Here is a 21,267-nt window from a genome sequence, read left to right as displayed (position 1 = left end):
GAAGCAACTCCATCAAACACCTCTCAAACCCAACACAACACACTGATTCAGAGCACTCGAAACGATTTAGCATCATAAAACAGCACGAGAGTGTGTAACACTAACCTGGCCCTTAGCGCAATCCATCAGAGACAGGTCAGAGCGAGAAGAGTCTGACTGACGTGAGGGGCTCACACCACACACACATATACACACACACACACACACTCGTGCTGGTTTCCGCTGACAGTAAATGGCCTTTTCTCTGTCACTGAAGGCACCTGTCACTTCAGCTCACACACACACTGCACATCTCACAGACGACACCCATCAACCCACAGGAAGCTTGACCTGTTTGTGCAGCGCTCAGTCTTTGAGAAGCGCTACCAAAATAGCTCACGGCCAACCTTGATGCAGATAATAGAGTCATTTCCTCACCGCACGCTAACTTCACATCTGAATGACATGAGCGTGTCGTGCCTTCTCATGGACTCCAGCACATATTCATCAGGGATATGGTTAAACTGAAAGATTAAAAAACATTTACATTATTTGAAATAAAATAAATACGGAAGAGGATTAGGGACAAGTAATGATAAAAAAAATGAAAACCTTCTCCAGATTAAAGTCATTATAATGCAGGATTAAACTCGAAAGAAAATGTCGAGAATAAACACGCATTCGATCATTTTTTTAAACTTTTTTTCTCAAAATTTAATGACTTTATTCTCAACATTTTATTTCGACTTTTTCTCGAAATTTAACATTTTTTCTCGAAACACGACTTTATTCTCAAAATTTAGAGTTTATTCTCAACATTTAGAGTTTATTCTCAAAATTTAGAGTTTATTTTCAACATTTTATATCAACTTTTTCTCGAAATTTAACAAGTTTTTTTCTCGAAACGACTATATTCTCAAAATTTTAAGTTTATTCTCAAAATTTAATGTTTATTCTCAACATTTTATTTCGACCTTTGTCTCGAAATTTAACAAGTTTTTTTTTCAAAACACAACTTTATTCTCAAAATTTAGAGTTTATTCTCAACATTTAGAGTTTATTCTCAAAATTTAGAGTTTATTTTCAACATTTTATATCAACTTTTTCTCGAAATTTAACAAGTTTTTTTCTCGAAACGACTATATTCTCAAAATTTTAAGTTTATTCTCAAAATTTAATGTTTATTCTCAACATTTTATTTCGACCTTTGTCTCGAAATTTAACAAGTTTTTTTTTCAAAACACAACTTTATTCTCAAAATTTAGAGTTTATTCTCAACATTTAATTTATACTTTTTCTCAAAATGTAACAAGTTTTTTCTCGAAACATGACTTTATTCTCAAAATTTAAAGTTTATTCTCAAAATTTAATGAGTTTATTCTCAACATTTTATTCTGACCTTTTTCTCAAAATTTAACAAGTTTTTTCTCGAAACACGACTTTATTGTCAAAATTTATAGAGTTTATTCTCAACATTTAATTTATACTTTTTCTCGAAATGTAACGTTTTTTCTGGAAACACGACTTTATTGTCAAAATTGAAAGAGTTTATTCTCAATATTTAATTTATACTTTTTCTCGAAATTTAACGTTTTTTCTCAAAACACGACTTTATTCTCAAAATTTAGAGTTTATTTTCAACATTTTATTTCAACTTTTTCTCGAAATTTAACAAGTTTTTTCTCGAAACATGACTATATTCTCAAAATTTTACGTTTATTCTCAAAATTTTATGTTTATTCTCAACATTTTATTTCAACCTTTGTCTCGAAATTTAACGTTTTTTCTCGAAACATGACTATATTCTCAAAATTTAGAGTTTATTCTCAACATTTAATTTATACTTTTTCTCAAAATTTAACAAGTTTTTTCTCGAAACATGACTTTATTCTCAAAATTTAAAGTTTATTCTCAAAATTTAATGAGTTTATTCTCAACATTTTATTCTGGCCTTTTTCTCAAAATTTAACGAGTTTTTTTCTTGAAACACGACTTTATTGTCAAAATTTAAAGAGTTTATTCTCAACATTTAATTTATACTTTATTCTCAAAATTTAGAGTTTATTTTCAACATTTTATTTCAACTTTTTCTCGAAATTTTGACAATATTATTAAATGTTGAGAATAAACTCTTTAAATTTTGACAATAAAGTCGTGTTTCCAGAAAAAAAAAAGTTTTTTCTGGAAACACGACTTTATTGTCAAAATTTAAAGAGTTTATTCTCAACATTTAATAATAAACGACTATATTCTCAAAATTGTAAGTTTATTCTCAAAATTTAATGTTTATTCTCAACATTTTATTTCAACCTTTGTCTCGAAATTTAATGAGTTTTTTCTCAAAACAAGACTTTATTCTGAAAATTTAAAGAGTTTATTCTCAACATTTAATTTATACTTTTTCTCAATTTTATTCTGACCTTTTTCTCAAAAGTTTTTTTCTGGAAACATGACTTTATTCTCAAAATTTAATTAGTTTATTCTTGACATTTTTTTACTTTTTTTCTTGAAATTTAATGAGTTTAATCTCACATTATAATGACTTCAATCTCAAGGTGGTTTTATTTTTTTACTATTACTTGGCCCTAATCCTGTTCTGTAAAAAAATAATAATAATAATATATATATATATATATATATATATATATATATATATATATATATATATATATATATATATATATCAGCTAAGGCAGCATTTCTAATTTTTTTATTTAGTTTCATTTGAACTAAAATAAAATAAAACTAAAAAATAAGACATTTAAAAAGCTAATAAAAATTACAAACACGCAAATAAATTCATTATTAAAACTTTAAATGAAATTAAAATGAAAAAAGAAAATATGATAAAATATTATTCAAAATATTAACAAAAACTATAATAGCACATTTAAATGGTACTAAAGTACACAAAAAAATAAAGGTTCCAAATTATTTATTTATTTATTTTTGCAGTGATCAGGTTCCTCACAGAACCTTTCAGTGATCAATTCAACCATTTTAATGTTTTTTTTATGTGAAGAACCTTCTTCCCCTATAAAGAACCTTTCATGGAATTGAATGTAAAGGGCTCTTCATGGAACCACAGAAGAAAAAAGACCCTTTATTTTGAAGAGTGTGATACAGATATGAATAAATAGAAGCAAAAGTAGCAGCAATAACTGCGTGGGAGGGTCTTCCTGAAATAACTCACAGATAAAACTTTGATTTCTGTCTGATATCAGACGCATCACATCGAGCCACTATTTACAGTACTGTATGAAAAGAACATATTCACATGTATTAATCAGTCACCATGAGCAATAACTGCAATCTGCAATAACTCGTTTACAAGCTGCTGTGTTGCTGTGACATTACGAGGGGCTGTACTTCAGCAAAACAACAATACATAATATGCAGGAGTTCTGCAGGAGTATGCACTGATACAACAGGCACATGCAGGACAAACAGAAATATGCAGGAATATCAGCAATATTGCAGCACTAATATTAATGGAATAGAAATGCACAGGAATATTACAGAATATACTGTGAGAATATCATTAATACGGCAGCAGGAATATCAGTCATTACTAATGCTGGACATTTACATTAATTCATTTAGCAGATGCTTTTATCCATATTCAAGTTTTTTTGAATTGCACTTTTCACAATGAGTATTGTTTCAAACTTTAAAGCAGCTTCTCAGAAAATGCATGTTTCAATATAACAATCAGGAAGTGTTGTGTTATCAGTCAGAGATGAGAGTGTCAGTAACGTCCATACGGCAGTAATAAATCAATACACCCATAAGATAATACAAGTCAATATGTGGTTAGTAAGCAATAAGCATCATGTATTTAGTTAGGTAGATATAATGAACATGTCAGACCTGTGATTGTAATCCAAAGCATCTGCTAAATGAATAAATGGAAATATAGATGAATATAGAGTGCAACACTGGTTCAGGAAGTATTTTATCCATTAATTTCTCCCATAGGGATTTCATTGAAGCGTTAAAGGCATGAAGCAAGTCAATCAGATACGAGTTGAATCACAACATTGCAAAAAGTGTTTGAAAATCGTGCAAAAAGACAAAGACTGTCAACTTAACAGCTTTAGAGAGGGAAAGAACTACAATCCCATGAAGCATTGCAAACAGCATAATCAAATTAAAAATGATGGAGAACTATTAAACTACTCATTTAAAAATATGTTGTCATTTTTCATTCGCAGCGCTTTATGGGAGTGGGCGGAGCCTGAGATCTTTTGCTGCATTTAGCTTGTTTCGACTCTCTGATTGGTGGATTTTCTGTACAGCATCATGGGTAATGTAGTTTTTCACCACGAATTCCACTTTTTAATGATTATTTTAAAACTAAGCTGAAATAATGCGGACTTCAACAGAAGGAAATATCATTGATTAACAATCTCAAAGCTCACAGTAAAGCTGTTTTTAAAGATTTATAAGTTATCATTAAAAATAAGTTTCCCTATGGAGAAAATGAGTGGAGTTTTTACTTCCAGAACCCGACTGTTATTGCAAGAACACTGTCAGAATGTACTTTTAGTGGTAGATAAGGTACAAAGTTGTCCTTTTAAGGGTCCTGCCTCAGTGTCAAGCACATTTTTTCTGACTTCAGTGAATATCAGCATAACTGTGAGATGTTCCTGCTCGAGTTTTCCAGTGTTACTGCACGTGCTCAGAGAATACTGTACATCACATAGATGCTTTTCAGTAGAAGGTGGATTAACTCCGAGACGAATGCTCTGAAATCCCCCTCCGTGGAGCGGCCGTGGGTCAATCGCGACCTTTGAACGGACAGATGCCTGCGGTTACTGTAGCGAGAGCCCTTTCATCTCACCTCTGTCTGATCAGACTCAAAGAGACCGTGACCGATCTGAACCGTGACCTTTCTCCCCTCCACCACAAACACACAGACTCGATGGCAGGGGTGAGACACGGCTTCCGCTTCCCAGAATTCACTCCAGAGAGACGCAGCCTCGTTTACAGGCCGGGCATGTAGCGGCAGAGCCGTCGGCCACCCACGCGTTACTGTTACCTTAACTACTGCAGTCTATAGATAGAGGTTATTCTTTCCCCAAATTCAGCTTTTTCCATTTGAATTCTGTTTTAATTGTTCTGGACTTTGTTTTAATAGTTAAATTAAAATTTCAGTAGTAATAGTGTTTGAGTTTGAGTTGCCACATCAGCTTCAAAGGCTGTTTCATGGCAAGTACAGATTATACAGTAGAGAAAAGTATATATATATATATATATATATATATATATACAGTCAAACCAAAAATTATTCAGACATTTTTTACATTTTTGATATATTTTTACTAGTGGGTGCAGGACACTATAGTTGATTTATGTAAGTGAGGACAGCAAAATAAAGTAAACTGTGACATATTATACCCAAAAATTCTTCATACAGTGGACTACCAGTAAAACTGATAAAGAAATTGGGACCAAAAATTATTCAGACACTTTGACCTGATCCATGTTTTGTTTAAGTGTTTTCTGACATTATTAAGATTAATGTTTTTTCTGACACAGTTTAACTCTGAGATCTTGTCATATTTTATCACCATTTTTTAAACTATAGTGAATAAACTGAATTAATGAATGAAATGTTCAAGGTGTCTGAATAAATTTTGGTTTGACTGTATATATATATTTTATTAGTGCTGACAAACAATTAATCAAATCCAAAATAAAAGTTTGTGTTTACATAATATGTGTGTGTACTGCGTATATTTATTATAAATACACACATATACATGTATATATTTAACAAAATTATATTACATTTAAAATTATATTTAAATTAAAATTTAAATTATATTTAAAATTAAATTTAAATTATATTTAAAATTATATATATATATATATATATATATATATATATATATATTTATTAAATAAATATATGTATGTAAATATATGTATGTGTATATATATAATTTTATAGAAAAAAAGACTCTTTAAATGTAATTTTGGTAGAAATTGTAAAAGTTTTCTGGGTGCATCTTGCAAAATAATGCCTTAAAGTTTGTAAATTAAATTTCAGTAATCGAAAAGCATGACTTATTAATTGAAATCATGAAACTTATACAATTTAACAACAATTTATTAAAAGTTTAATAAAAAACTATATTTTTAGGGCCCTATGAAATACTTTTTATTTTTTCTCAAATTTTGTTTTATTTTTCCCAAATTCCGTGTTTATTTTTCTGGATTCCATTTTAATTATTTAGTTAAATTTAGTTAAAATCAAAAACTTTTTTTTTTTCTTTTTTTTTTTTTCTGGATTTATAATTTATAACAAATTTATTATCAAAAATGGTGGTAACCAAATGAAGGCATAAAACATTAACAATTTAATTCATTTTTAAAATGTAACATTTATTTTATTTTTGGCAAACAAAGTGCTGCACAAAACAGGTTTACTGTTAAAATTAAAAGAAAAATTGCATAATTATTCCTTAATTTTTTTTTTTTTTTACAAATTTCATACATTATTACTTTGAAGAGCACATTCAGCTGTACAATATTAATATATTTCTGTCATAATTTCTTCAAGTTGTTCACAGATCGCAGTTCAATTCTGTCATTCAAACTTTGCCAAATTACACGGCATTCCGTGTCACACTGTAAATTCCATTTTAATAATTGGATTCCAAGATTCCGTCCAAGATTTCGCATCACCGAACCCACAGTGCCCTATATAGACAAGCACACTTCCCATCGGCTGCAAGGAATAGTGCATCTAAAAATAAACTGGTTCCCATACACATTTACTGTAAAAAAGCAGCTTGGACGGAAGTGCTGCATTTCATCTTTTGTGCTCCAGAATGAGGCTGTGTACATTTCTGCAGATTTATGGCTTTAATAAAGTATGCACACCATTCATTTTCACTGGCCTTGCATATAAAACAGGTCACAGGTCACCTGTGCGACATGAATTCAGAAAAATCGTTTTTGCTCGTCTTTATCTTTTTAATAACTCATAAGCACTTTCTACAGACTCAGACTGTTAATTGCCCTTCAACATGAGTGAATAACACCGGTTGGTTTTCTAGGTGAAAGATATTAAACAATAAAACAGAAGATAGCATAAATGATGCAAGCACGAATCATCTCCGGTCCGTCCTAAGCAACAGAGCATCATCTCTCATATCTCGTGTGTGATCTCAGTCGATACACACACAGACTCTACTGAAGAACATCTCACAGCTAATGATATCGCAAACCCATAACCTCAGAGAATCTCGCAGAGAAATCAGCTGATATTTATAGCTACCAAAACTTGAAATTGTTATTTTGAGTGTTTCAAATGGAGCAAATGCATTAATGAATCCTGCTCCAATAATGCATTATTACATCAATCAAGAGAAGTCTGTCGAAATCAGTCTCACAGGAAGTAAATTCTGCAAGAACAAGTACAGGTCTTATTATTCATCACTTTATCTATCATGTAGCTGTTGTAATGGAACAAACTTTAAATGTCAAGACTATTACTATGATTCTGAACAGCAAACTTTTTATAAGCGTCAATGGTGATAATAACTCATAACACGACCTTTGCTTTACCAGCTCAGATCTTAAAGCTCTCTCACCACATCTGCGACAAAACACCACAGTTTCTGCAGCTATTTTTACTGAAGTACAAAAATGACACCAAATCTCACATCTCCATCAAACAGTCAAAAAGAAAAGGTGCTATCCCAACATTTATTATTATTATTACAGTAAAACTGCGGTAAGTTGGTTGATTCCAGCGTACCACAGTTTAACAGTAATAAAAATAAATGTTGTAACTATGACGTTTGAACATAAACTGTGATTACCAGAGGGATTTTTTCTGAGGTTTGAGACAGATATGATTTTTCCACAAAAATAAGTATATATTTTGCTGCTGCTAAATCATTATAAATAAATCAATTTAATCTCCTTAAAATAGCGTAAGGAGCTTTCAGAATGTTTTTTTGCATTAGTTATGTCTATATTTCACTGTAGTTTTACTGTAATTTTACTGTTGTATTGTAGCAGAAAGTGTTTCTTTGAAAGGTGATTTGTGTCTCAATGTAACCGCTGCGCTTCCATTGAATTGAGAATGTTACAGTGTTTCATTTTCAAACTCACAGATTCCAAACAAACGGTTACAATGTTGCAATGCATTCGAACGAACGAACGCACGCACGCACGCACGCGCGTGCAGAGTCCGCTCATCACAGTGCCGCGCGGTACCGTTACATTCACACGCGCTCGTCTCCGCGACCGGCGTCGGTGTCGGTCGGTACCGGAGGGTCTGGACGCGCAGGAAATGTCGCGGATCTCGGACGGGCCGCTCGGTCTGAAGCGCTTTTTCTCTTTGCAGCTCAACACTAAACACACATACACGTGTTATATTACCTTGCTCCGGATCTGACCGGACGTGGAGACCTTCCGAATGAGTTTCTGCGGGGACCCGTGCTCCTGCTCCGGCTCACTGTCCGACGACTCGGCCTCAGCCGCCGAAGCAGCAGCAGCAGCACCAACCGCCGCCATCCTGCGCTCCAGCCCCCGGGACTCAGAGACGTGTTCCAGCGGGACCGGCCGTACAGCGCCGCCACACGGACAGAGCGAGCGCGACAGCCCGGGGAGAGCGAGAGAACGCGCGCCGCCTACCGGACAGAGGAGCCGCAGCTGAGAAAATGTACAAAACTAAGATGCATCAAAGCTGTATTTGAAAGAAGGATAGCATAAGCTCACTTTCAATCAAAAAGAAGTTTGTACAGTTTGACTTAGTTGAAAATGAAGACGAAACCAACTTTGTGTTTATGAAACATAAGTGGAACATAGATCACCTGACTTCATACACCACGTAAAAATGATTAATGCCCCTTTCACAAGATGTAATATAAGTCTCTGGTGTCTCCAGAATGTGTGTGTGAAGTTTAAGCTCAAAATCCCCCACAGATCATTTATTATAGCTTGTTAAATTTGCCCCTATTTGGGTGTGAGCAAAATAAAGGTGTATCAAAATAAACTACAAAATACAGCAGCCACACCATGTATCAAAATAAACTACTGTATTTTTGTATTTTAAAAATACTAAAAAATACTTTTACAAGGAGCATTAAATTTCTTTGTAAACCTTCCATCAGTTGGCCCATTTAATCGATCCCTGCTTCATATTACAGTAACGTTAATCTGATCCATGAACATGATTTCTGACCGAGTCCCGTCTTGATTCTTTTCCACCAGCTATAGACGTGAAAACAACACATCCCATAATTCCGCAAAATCAAGGATGAGCGAATGAATAAGCGACTTCTAGTGGCGAAAATGTACACACAAAATGTACACATGATTCAATCAAAAACCAACTTTAGCTCGATAATAATTTTCCTATTGTCACTGTGAAGCTGTTTTGAGACAATGTGTATTGTGAAAAGCGCTATATAAATGAAGATGATTTGACTTGACATTTTGGCTTTAACAGATCAAATATATTCACATATCCCTGTGTTCTCCCAGATGAACGTTAGTTTTAAAGTAACCAACAGTATAATGTTTGCGAATTACTAATTGCTAATTTATTTACTTGGTGTTTGGTAACAAAGGGCCTACTTTGCCTCAGCAACACTGACTCAATGACAAACAAGTAATTTATAAGAAGAGAACTGATGGTGCCTGTATTCATAGCAACTAGTTTCTAACTAATTAATCATTTGATTGTTAATTAAGGGGGCTGCTGCTCGGTATAATAGTTTTCAAGAACATTATGTAAATTGGTAAACTATTTAGCTTGGGCTACTAAAACAAACACCAAAACTTAACATGAACTGTTAAAAATTATAGTAATTTCTGCAAAAAAAACAAAATTGATGGAAAGCTGGCAGCCTGACCACCTTTTTCCATACGGATCAATTTTCTGTTCGGATTTCAATAAGTCTGGGCAAACTACTGAATAAGCACCAAAGTATTTTACAGTATTTTAAAACTAAAAAATACAAAACACTGAATTATTTTGATACAAAATACAAAGCCATTTTCATCAACCCTATCAAGTACAAATTACAAAATACTATTTTGTATTTGAAATACGTAATTAAAAGACATGTATCAGAAATACTGCAAGATTCAGAACCTCTTCCTTTTCTTATGTATTGTGTTGGATATTATCATTTTGATCCAAACGCTCCACCAAATAATGAAGCTAAACAACACAATTCAAGAGCATTATTTGATAAGTCAGCTAATCTGAGTCAGCGTGATGGATGATACATGAAATAGACATTAAATAACAATAAAGCCTGAAGCGAAATGTTTAACTCGAGGTTACAGAACAGTCTAGAATATAACCTGTTTCCTGTAAACATACACCCTGACTATAGACCTGATCCTGATGGTTTTGGGCTGGTTACGCAGCACATACAGCGCGACTGAACAGTGTGAAGAAGCGAAGGACAGTAGAAAGCGGGTCAGGAGCTGGGCGGTGCTGTGAAGAAGCGGCCGTGGCTTTGTTTGTGTTTGTGTGTCCAGTTTCACATCTGTGTTTCACATCTCGCCAATGCATACTTCCTCAGAAAAACACATTAGGATGCATTCCCTCAAATAATTCAATAACACATTCTTCTTCGGTGATTCTCGCTTTCACAAACACACGCACACCTTTTCCAGCAATTCACTCTTTTTACATGCTATATGATAGGGAAGAAAACAGATCCTGATGTGCAATTAACAGAAGTGTTTGTAATTTGTAATTCGCTTTTATGTGGATCCAGTTTAGTTTAATAACAGCGTCAGTGTTTATTAATTATGAAACAGCTTTAAAAGCAGCTCTACAGCTCAGTTTAGTAGAGAGAATCTGATAAATTAAGCACAAAGCATGTTTGATGTATGTTTCCCTAATTAACTAATTGGGGAATTCCCATTGAATTCAATTGTTCCTCAAGAAACAGCTGAAAACACAACGGATCCACAACTATAAACAAAGCCTCTTTCTCTTCTTTTCTGCGTTTCACTTCTGCATAAGCTTTTACTTTAAACCGGCCATTATGTGTGCATAAGTTGCTTGAATAAAAGCTTCTGCTAAATGAATTAATGTAGATGAACCCAACACAAACACAACTTTTGGTATTGACATTTAATATGTGCATTCAAGGAAAGGATATTTTTTAACACCCATCTCAGGGCATTTTGTCTCCACATAAAATCTTCACAGGTTAAACACAAGTCAGCACCTCTGAAATAGATTTGTTTCTAAGCTGGTAAAAACAAACTTAAATTGTCTTTGCTTTAAGGGAAAATAGTGCATCATGTGTCAATTTTGAGGTTTTTTGACTTTTCAAAGGGTGTTTTTTTCTGACTAGTGTAAAGAAAACATGCAAAATACACTTTTAAGTGTATCTTTTATTGCACTTTATCTATTTGCATCTGTAGATTTCAATTACAGTACATACCTTTAAAGGGAACCTATAATCCCCCTTTCACAAGATGTAATATAAGATGTCTCCAGAAAGTGTCTGTGAAGTTTCAGCTCAAAATCCCCCACAGATCATTTATTATAGCTTGTCAAATTTGAGCAAAAACACGCCGTTTTTGTGTGTGTCCCTTTAAATGCAAATGAGCTGCTGCTCCAGAAGAGGGCGGAGCTTTAACAGCTCAACAACAACAAAGCTGGAGAATCTCACGCAGACAAAATGAGGATTGTCAGTAACGGTGTTCAGCCTTACATTGTTCAGAGTAGATAATGCCTCATTTGCATATTTAAACATAACATTTCAGAAAACGTGTAATACAAAAAATGTTTGCAATTCTTAATGTAATCAATCAGCTGTGGAAATACGGTGATTTGTATTAGTTTAGATTTTTACGCTATTCACCGGGGATGTGTTGAATTAAAGCATTTACAGTGGAAGTCAACACATTAAACACATGCTTTTAAATACACAAATACAAAATTATAGCAACATGACTTAACGTTGCATAACATGATACACATAAGCATTCCAGAAAGGGACGTGACCTAGCTATTTTTTTTTTGGTCTTTTAAAAACTATTCTGTAAGAAAAGCCTTTGAAAAAGCATAAGCATTTGGTATTTCAGGTCCATTCAAGTGGCCTTGGGGTCCTGAAAGGCACTATATATTTAAAAACAAACAAACAAACAATGCAAGTTGTTGTTATTCTTGGTTGAGAGATGCTCAAACAAAATATTTTGAAAGCAGCACAGATCCACAGTGCTTCACTTTTCCAGGAAAACGATCTGCAAATGACTCAAAATTGTTTCTGCACATAAATCTAGGAAAACTGACACTGTCAAAACTGCATGAAATAAACAGCACAAGAATCACTCCATAATAATTACAGTGTGCCTCTACAGCTGTCAAAATAAAAGATTAAAAGAACAAATGCACTGCTGCATTATGGGATACTCGTCAATGCCATAAACAGATCTGTGATAAGATATTCACGGTATTATTGTTGCATTTTCTTACGGAAAGAGCATCCTCTGTGTGTATGTGTGTGTGTGTGTGTGTGTGTGTGTGAGAGATCTGACCTGGATCAGGTCGAAGGACTGCTGTGTTCCCATGCTTCCTTGTATTATAAATCATCTCCAGAGACGCATCGATTCTCTCCTGTTACAGTCCTGACGGAGCCGCGCCTGCTCTCACACTGCTGTGTCACACACACAATGGCTTTCTCCTATTTTCTCTCTACTGTATTATCACTCATGATATTCTGGGCCTAATGAGGTCACAGAGAATGAAGAGAGAAAAAAATCCAACTCCCAGTGGCCAAACACACAAACACACTGGCACAGGTGCAGCTATATAAGTGTGAGGCGTCTGGACATCAGAGATTTTTTCACACACTGAGGAAGAGATGCTGCATCACTGGAACATGGTGGGTGATCAATCTGTCTCGCTTTCTGTCTGTCCGTCCATCCGTCTTGTCAGATTGCTGTTTATTGATGAGAGTCAAATAGTTATTAACTAATATACAATGCTAAATTTAAGTGCATTATTTTTGTGCATTATTCATTTGACTTTGCTTTAATTCATAGCAAAATGTGCTAATGAGAACATTAATCAGTGGTGTTTGCCAAGTCAAATTTGCTTAAACTTAAATCACCAGCTTGCAACCAAACAGAACATCCTTCACTCTTAAAAGTTGAGGTTCAAAAAGGTTTCATTATTTAATTTAATTGAAATTAATGTAATTTAATTATTTTATTTATTTTTATATTTTATTTTTTTGCAGCACTGCCATAGAAGAACCATTTTTGGTTCCCCAAAGAACCTATTAGTGATCAATTCTTAACATAACCTTTTCTTTTAGCGTGAAGAACATTTTAAAAATCTAAAAAACCTTTGGTAACACTTTACTTACAGCCTTTATATTTAATGCATTCTAAAAGTATTATGCCTTGTAATGCACCTTATATTGCATTGCATGATCTCATGAATAATTGTATCCACAGTTATAATACTTATCTATTCATTGAACACACCTTTAGAAATGATTATGCATTAAAATACATTTCAGATGTAACATGGAATCTGCAAATATAATGAATTTTAACTTTGGTTACAATTATTTATGTAAAGATATAATGCCTTGTAATGTACATTATGAATACCTTTGTAATGCATGATCCAGTGTTACCATTATAAAGAACCTGTTGTGGAATGAAAATGTTACGAAAAGAAATTAAGGTTTTTGAGGAAAACATTCCAGGATTTTTCTCCATATAGTGGACTTCACTGGGGTTCAACGGGTTGAAGGTGCAAATGTCAGTTTCAGTGCAGCTTCAAAGAGCTCTACATGATCCCAGACGAGGAATAAGAGTCTAATCTAGAGAAACCATTGGCCATTTTCTAAAAAAATTAAAATTTATATACTTTTTAACCACAAATGCTCATCTTGCACTGCTCTGCGATGCTCCACGCATTATATAATCATGTTGGAAAGGTCATGCAAGACGTAGGCAGAAGTACCGATCCAGTGTTTACAAAGCGAACGTGCAAAGACTAAGCCAAACGCCCTTTACAAAACAAATTACAAAAAGGGTAAAACAATGATGTAGGAGTTTTTCGCCCTGCCGCGGTACTTCCACCTATGTCACACATGACCTTTCCAATGTGATTACATAATGCGTGGCGCATCGCAGAGCAGGACAAGACGAGCAAATTTTCTTTTTTTTTAGAAAATGGCTGATGGTTTCTCTAGATTAGACTCTTATTCCTCGTCTGGGATCATGTAGAGCTCTTTGAAGCTGCACTGAAACTGACATTTGGACCTTCAACTCGCTGAACCCCAGTGAAGTCCACTATATGGAGAAAAATCCTGGAATGTTTTCCTCAGAAACCTTCTGAAAATTTCTTTTCAATTGAAGAAAGAAAGACATGAACATCTTGGATGACATGGGGGTGAACGAATTATCAGGAAATTTGAATTCTGAAGTGAACTAATTCTTTAACTCTATATTTTTGTCTACAGGACATGAGGAGTATTTTTGGGGTGTTGGTTTGTCTGTCTTTCAGCCATTGTGCTTTAATTCCTGACTTCCGCACTACAGAGTTTGGGTTACAGCCTATTGACAACATTTCGATTGCGTCACCATTCCCTCCAGGAGCACCGGAGCCTGACTTATCCTATTGTCAGATGATTCTGGAAGCTCCGGTTCCACCCACAGCGGACCAGGTACCCTGGTACTGCATCTGTTCCGCTTGCTCCGGAAACAGAGGCCAGAAAGGAGACCGAGGCGACCGCGGACTGCCAGGTACAAACACGGAGTTAAACTCCACAGTATTTTCTCTGTTGGTTTAATATTGTCAAGGGTTTTACTAACCGAATCTGCTACTCACAGGAGTTCCTGGTAGTCCAGGCCCAAGAGGCCTCACTGGGCTTCCCGGCCGTCCAGGATTCACAGGACGTCCTGGCATGAAGGGTGAGACTTGTACTATGCATTTTACTTCAGTGTGAATGTGTGTGTATCAGTGTTGGGGAAGCTAGTTTGCTTCATAATTAAAAGTAGTTAAACTGCAGTGAAGCAACACACTTAAACAAGTAGTTAATTCCAAAAAGTTTGAATGTGCGAGACTTTCATTAGTGCTATAGGAGAACGACTGTAAGAATAACAAAGTGCTTTTATGATATGAACATTCCAGTTTGCAATGTCAAGCAGCACAACAGTTTGTTTTTATACAACTAAAAAAAACTGGATTACACTGGCAGCTTTTCACATTCAAGTTGAGAATGGCTGCACCCGCTCTTACATTAAAAAAAAGGTGGATTGCTCTTGGATGCATTTCCCAAAAGCATCATAAGTTTAAAGGGATAGTTCACCCAAAAATGAAAATGATCCCATAATTTACTCACCCTCAAGCCATCCGAGATGCACATAAATATATCCTGGCTCTTCCAAGCTTTACAATAGGAGTGAATGTACCCAAGATTTTGAAGCCCCAAAAAAGTAAATCCATCCATCATAAAAGTAATCTATACGGCTCCATTGGGGTTAATAAATACCTTCTGAAGCAAAGCTATGGGTTTTTGTAGGAAAAACATCCATACTTAGAACTTTATAAGCTGTAATTACTAGCTTCTGGTAATGGTTGTACATGTTGACATAGCTCCTCTTCTCTTATATCAAACTCTTCTGACATTTTTTCTTTAAAACTTCTCGTTTTAGACTTCTAATTCATGACAGTTTTGTTTCGCTCTATCCTCTGCGCTTCTGTGTTCATCAGTTCTCATCTAAGCTTATTGCACCTACGTCATATGGGTCACCCTTCCACCAGAACTCGACTCTCTCATGAACGTGCATACAGCCGTTACTAGATGCTAGTAATTACAGTTTATACAGTTATAAAATTGATGTTTTTCTTACAAAAACGGATCACTTCGCTTCAGAAGCCCTTTATTAATCCCAGGAGCCATATGGATTACTTTTATGATGGATGGGTGCACTTTTTAGGGCTTCAAAATCTCAGTTGCCATTCACTACCATTATAAAGCTTGGAAGAGCCAGGATATTTTTTAATATAACTCCAACTGTTTTGGGCTGAAAGAAGATAGTCATGTACATCTAGGATGGATTGAGGGTTAGCAAATCATGGGATAATTTACTTTTTTGGGTGAAATATCCCTTTAAGTAGATCACAGAGACCATTAGTTAGCTAGTTATCCAACACTGGTGTTAATTTAAATGAATAGTGTCAATTGTGGTAGTAATGTAATTCACTCACAGGTGAGAAAGGTGAAATGGGAGATAAAGGTGACATTGGTCCCGCTGGATTTTCAGGACCGAAGGGAGACAGGGGGACCAAAGGTCAGTGAAACTTCACAAATGTTTTAACATTCACACAATGTCTATCACGGGCCCTGGTGACCATATTTGTATACAAACTTCTCAGGTGAGAAGGGTGACCGTGGTCTGGATGGCCCTGCGGGAGATCAGGGTCCAAAGGGAGAAGATGGTCAGTGCCCGGAAACCTGTGAGCCTGTACCAGGTGCAGATGGTGCACCTGGTCTTCCTGGCCCTGTAGGTGCACGTGGGTTACCTGGGCTGGCTGGAAGCCCTGGTCCCAAAGGACTGAAGGGCGATCCAGGAGTGGCGGGCATACCTGGCGTTCCAGGTGAACCAGGGGAGAAGGGTGACCAAGGTCCACAGGGCCTATGCAATTGTCATGATGGGGCTCCAGGAGCCCAGGGTCAAAAGGGTGATAAGGGTGATAAGGGAGAAATGGGTTTGACAGGGCCACAGGGTCCGAATGGAACTACAGGACCTAAAGGTAATCAGGGAGAAATGGGAATGGTGGGTATGCCTGGACCTTGCTCACCTGCCGTGCAATCTGCTTTCTCCGCTGCTATGCTCACCTCTTATCCTCAACCGAACCGCCCAGTGCCTTTCAAACGTGTCATCTACAACTTAAACCAGCATTACAACCTTGAAAACGGTGTCTACACCGCCCCTGTTAACGGAACTTACGTGTTTAGCTACCATCTGCAAGTGGCAACCCGTATGCTGAGGGTCGGACTCTTCCACAACTTTGAGGCCGTGGTGAAGACAACTACACCAGTGGAAATGAACACCGCCTCTCAGCAGGTGGTGCTGAGTCTGACTCAGGGTGACTGGGTGTGGGTGCAGGTGAAGGACACCACCAGTAACGGCATTTATACCGGTACCGAGGCCAGCAGCACATTCAGCGGGTTTCTGTTGTACCCAGACAAATGTGATGACATGTTTGGAAGAGATTTTACCATAGTCGAGTTCCCCGATAGAGAGATTGAATGGGGAGCTCCATAATCTGTACCCTATGCTCTTAACCTACACCTTTAACTCTTAACCAACCCCTACATTCTAAACCAGCACCCAAATGTTTATCTATAGCCTAGACCAGGGGTAGCCAACCCTGCTCTTAGAGGGCTACCATTCTGCAGAGTTTAGCTCTAAAGCGAATTAAATTACCCGGACCAACTAATTGAGGTGCTCAGGATTACTTGAAAGTAACATGCAGGTGTGTTGCAGCAGGGTTGGAACTGAGGTCTGCAGGAAGGTAGCGTTCCAGGAGCAGGGTTGGCTTCCCATGGCATAGACTTACATCCTAACCTCTTAACCTACACCCTCAGAACTGTAACCTACACCCAAAATTCTAAACCAAAATAATGTATCTACTCCCAAGACCTGCAACCTAATTAACCTATACCAAACATTCTAAACGTTCACCCAAACTAGACCTACACCCAACATTTAAACCTAAACTTTTATCTACTCCTTGGACCTGCCCCCTGATCTATTAACTCACAGTCAGGATTCTAAACTTTCACGCAATCTTCTAACTACACTCCTAAACCTACATTCTAAACCTAAGTCTAAACTTTTATGTACTCCTTAGACCTACACCCAACATTCTAAACTTTCACTCAAACTTTTAACTACACCCTAGACCTACACTCCTGGGCAAAAAAATGGACCAAGCCCAAAATGATTAAACAAATTTTTGGTCAGGAAATTAGCTAAATTTAAGCAAATGCACTACTAAGTTTTTTGGTAGAATATGGGAAGTTGTGTTTGGAATCACAATGAAACACAAGTTGCATGGTGATGCTTCAGAGGACTGTCTTTGAAAATCTGCTGATAAATATAATAATAAATGCATCTCTACCACAGTGAAGCATGGAGGAAGAGGAGCCATTTCAGCTGCTGGTATTAGTGAGCTACTTCACTGTGAAAAGTCATTAATTGCTTTGGAGTATAGGAAATTATTGCAGAATGGCTTGCTTCCCACATATAAAAAGTTGTTATCTAAAGAGGAATGATCAGATGTTATTTTTCAACAGGGCAATTCTCTTGCCCAAACTGCAAAGACAACCAAGAAGTGGCTTGAGAACAAGTCAATCGGGCTCATGTTTTGGCCTGTTCAGAGTCCAGATATGAACCCTATAGTGAATATTTGGTCTCAAATTAACCTGGAGACATTTTTCAACTACTCATGAACTGTTTGAAGCCATTAACATTGAGTGAAACAACACTGACTGTTCCTCCTGTAAAAAGCAGTCTCCAAGTTGGGGAAGGTCATTCTGTGTTACTTTATCTAGAGTACTTGTGCAATTCTTGCTAATTTCCAATGATTTGTGATTAAAATGGGTTAGACCATTAAAAGACCACTAAATATTTCACCATTTTGTCTTGCCCCATTTTTTTTGTACTCCCAACATTCTAAACCCAAACATTTAACTACTCCCTAAACCTACTCCCAACATTCTAATCCCAAACATTTAGCTAATCCCTAAACCTACACCCAACATTCTAATCCCAAACATTTAACTACTCCCTAAACCTACACCCAACATTCTAATCCCAAACATTTAGCTACTCCCTAAACCTACTCCCAACATTCTAATCCCAAACATTTAGCTACTCCCTAAACCTACTCCCAACATTCTAATCCCAAACATTTAGCTACTCCCTAAACCTACTCACAACATTCTAATCCCAAACCTTTAGCTACTCCCTAAACCTACTCCCAACATTCTAATCCCAAACCTTTAGCTACTCCCTAAACCTACTCCCAACATTCTAATCCCAAACATTTAACTACTCCCTAAACCTACTCCCAACATTCTAATCCCAAACATTTAACTACTCCCTAAACCTACTCCCAACATTCTAATCCCAAACATTTAACTACTCCCTAAACCTACACCCAACATTCTAAACCCAAACGTTTAACTACTCCCTAGAGCAGGGGTGTCCAATCATGCTCTTGGATGGTCACTATCCTGCAAGTTTAACTCCAACCCCACTTAAACACACCTGGACCAGCTAATCAAGGTCTTTATATGGATACTAGAAACTTCCAAACAGGTGTGTTGAGGAAAGTAGGAGCTAAACTCTGCAGTACAGTGGCCCTCCAGGACCAAGTTTGGACACCCCTGCCCTTGACCTCCACATTCTAAACTTTCACCCAAACTTCTAACTCCACCCTAAACCTGCACCCTACGTTCTAGACCCACACCCTAAACCAAATGATTTTGTACTCTCACAAGCCTCTAAAATGATCCACTTTTCCACCTAAACCCCTAGCATTTCTGTAATCCTCCACATTACACAGATTCTATTTTAAGACCACTTTATGTAGTTTGTATGTAGAAGTGAACCTTCGGCTGAACGAAGAGCCTTCTCTTTCACATATTTGGAATGAATTAGTCCAGATGGATGTGATCGGTGTTTATTTACAGCATATGTCTTGTAACTTGATTAACTGTATTGTACCTTCCGCGTAGATCAGTCGTGAGGTTGTTCCCTTGACAGACACGTTTCAGCCGGATGTTTGTAAAGAATGTAAGATGAGCAGGAATCAGCTGTTATATAATCCTCCCAGCTATTCAGTGGACAAACACTGAGGATAAGAGCAAAAATGAGAACAGGAAAAAATTTTTGCATGTCTCAGGATAGGTGAGCAGAGAGAAGTCAGAGAGGTGTTGTCTTACACAATAGAAGTGTTAAACACCTGTTAGAGAGAAAGAAAGGGAGTTCTTTTTACGTAGGATTATTCTGACACACAACAATATGATGGGGGACCTCTTACGGTGTTAACTTCACACATTTGGGCTGGGGGAGAGAGGGCCCACCCATAAAATTGTTGTCCAAGGCGCACAATATGACACAACACAACATGACAACAAAAAATAAAAACAATGATGTTCATGCTCATGTTCTTTGTATTGATTACCCTTATATTTCCAATAAATATTAAACCATTAATCTGACTCCTCATTCTTGTTTGTGTCTTTTTACTTAGACTCTACAAAAGCCATAGGAAATATCTATGACTAGTTAAAGAACATTATTATTAAAATATTTCATTTAGCAATTTGCAAATACAAAAGAGTGCTGTATGGGATGATGTATTTTTGTAGACCAAGTTAACTTCACCCTGATTCCCTCAAAAAAAGTAAGATTCGTTTGTCACTTATTAACAATTGCCTTTAAGATACATTTTAGACATATGTATTCTATATCGAAGAATAAAAATATCTCGTGTTAATCACAGATCTTGTTTCTGGCATCGTCACCGTGATTTTTCCAACAACATTCCAATCAACTAATCAGATTTGAGGGACAAGTTTACCATTTATGTCCAGTTTAGGCTTGCCACCAGGGTTAGATGCTTCTACATCAATAGCCGCGTTTCCACTGCCGGGCCAAAGGCGGGCATGCTATTGCGTGCCAGGGCTGGTCGCGTTTCCACTGTCACTTCCGGGGCTTGACCGTACCTCTTCGGTGCTTCCTCGATGCCAAAGGCACGGGTTTTTTGGCCCGCCGAAAACCTTGGTCCAAAGCGGGCCAGCTGGGGCTTGAGGCGCAGTCGAGGTGAAAGGCGGAGCTAATCGTAGTCAGGTGATGGTCTACACACTGAAATGGGTTGGGTTGTGTGACGTTTGATCAAGGGAGGTGTGTTTAAGCTAGCGGACCGACAGTGGAAACACAACTTGATTTTGGCCTCGGTGCCTAAGGTCTGTGGCCATAGGCTCAGCCCGGCACACTGTTAGCCCTGGCTCACACTGGACCGACAGTGGAAAAGCGGCTATTGTTATTCACCTATCTTTCCCCTCTGATTTTTAGGCATAAGTTTTGGGTAGGATTAGGTTTAGGGGTAGGAATAGGGTTAAGACTAAATTTTCAGACTGGAATGTTGTTCCAGGATCAACAAAATATGTTAATCCAGGAACATGTCTTACTTGGCAAAATCAAGGGGACCTTTCAGGCATTTAACCAAAAACTCATTCAAAAGACCCATTA

The 21,267-nt window shown here is 36.6% G+C and overlaps 2 protein-coding genes across 4 annotated transcripts in view; one reads left to right on the top strand and one right to left on the bottom strand.

Moving 5' to 3' along the window:
- LOC125248143 (diacylglycerol kinase delta-like) overlaps window positions 1-8,540 on the bottom strand; it is a 45,042-nt gene extending 36,502 nt beyond the window's left edge. The window contains exon 1 of one of the 3 annotated variants that reach the window (XM_048159792.1): window positions 8,380-8,540. In XM_048159792.1, the coding sequence (XP_048015749.1) occupies window positions 8,380-8,514 (135 nt within the window). In that variant the 5' untranslated portion in view covers window positions 8,515-8,540. Of the gene's footprint in view, window positions 1-105; window positions 131-417; window positions 492-8,379 lie in introns of those variants that run through there. The other 2 variants (XM_048159794.1, XM_048159793.1) reach the window with 2 other exon arrangements.
- Window positions 8,541-12,740: 4,200 nt separating this feature from the next.
- LOC125249593 (complement C1q tumor necrosis factor-related protein 7) lies at window positions 12,741-20,229 on the top strand. The gene is made up of 5 exons (XM_048161913.1): window positions 12,741-12,860; window positions 14,457-14,739; window positions 14,827-14,907; window positions 16,210-16,290; window positions 16,376-20,229. Exons 1-5 carry the CDS (start codon window positions 12,840-12,842, stop codon window positions 17,266-17,268), a joined length of 1,359 nt encoding a protein of 452 aa, XP_048017870.1. The 5' UTR covers window positions 12,741-12,839; the 3' UTR covers window positions 17,269-20,229.
- Window positions 20,230-21,267: the final 1,038 nt, after the last annotated feature.

This window comes from Megalobrama amblycephala, linkage group LG16 (assembly GCF_018812025.1).
Source record: "Megalobrama amblycephala isolate DHTTF-2021 linkage group LG16, ASM1881202v1, whole genome shotgun sequence".
NCBI classification, from domain to species: domain Eukaryota; kingdom Metazoa; phylum Chordata; class Actinopteri; order Cypriniformes; family Xenocyprididae; genus Megalobrama; species Megalobrama amblycephala.
This window is presented reverse-complemented; position numbering and strand designations above follow the sequence as displayed.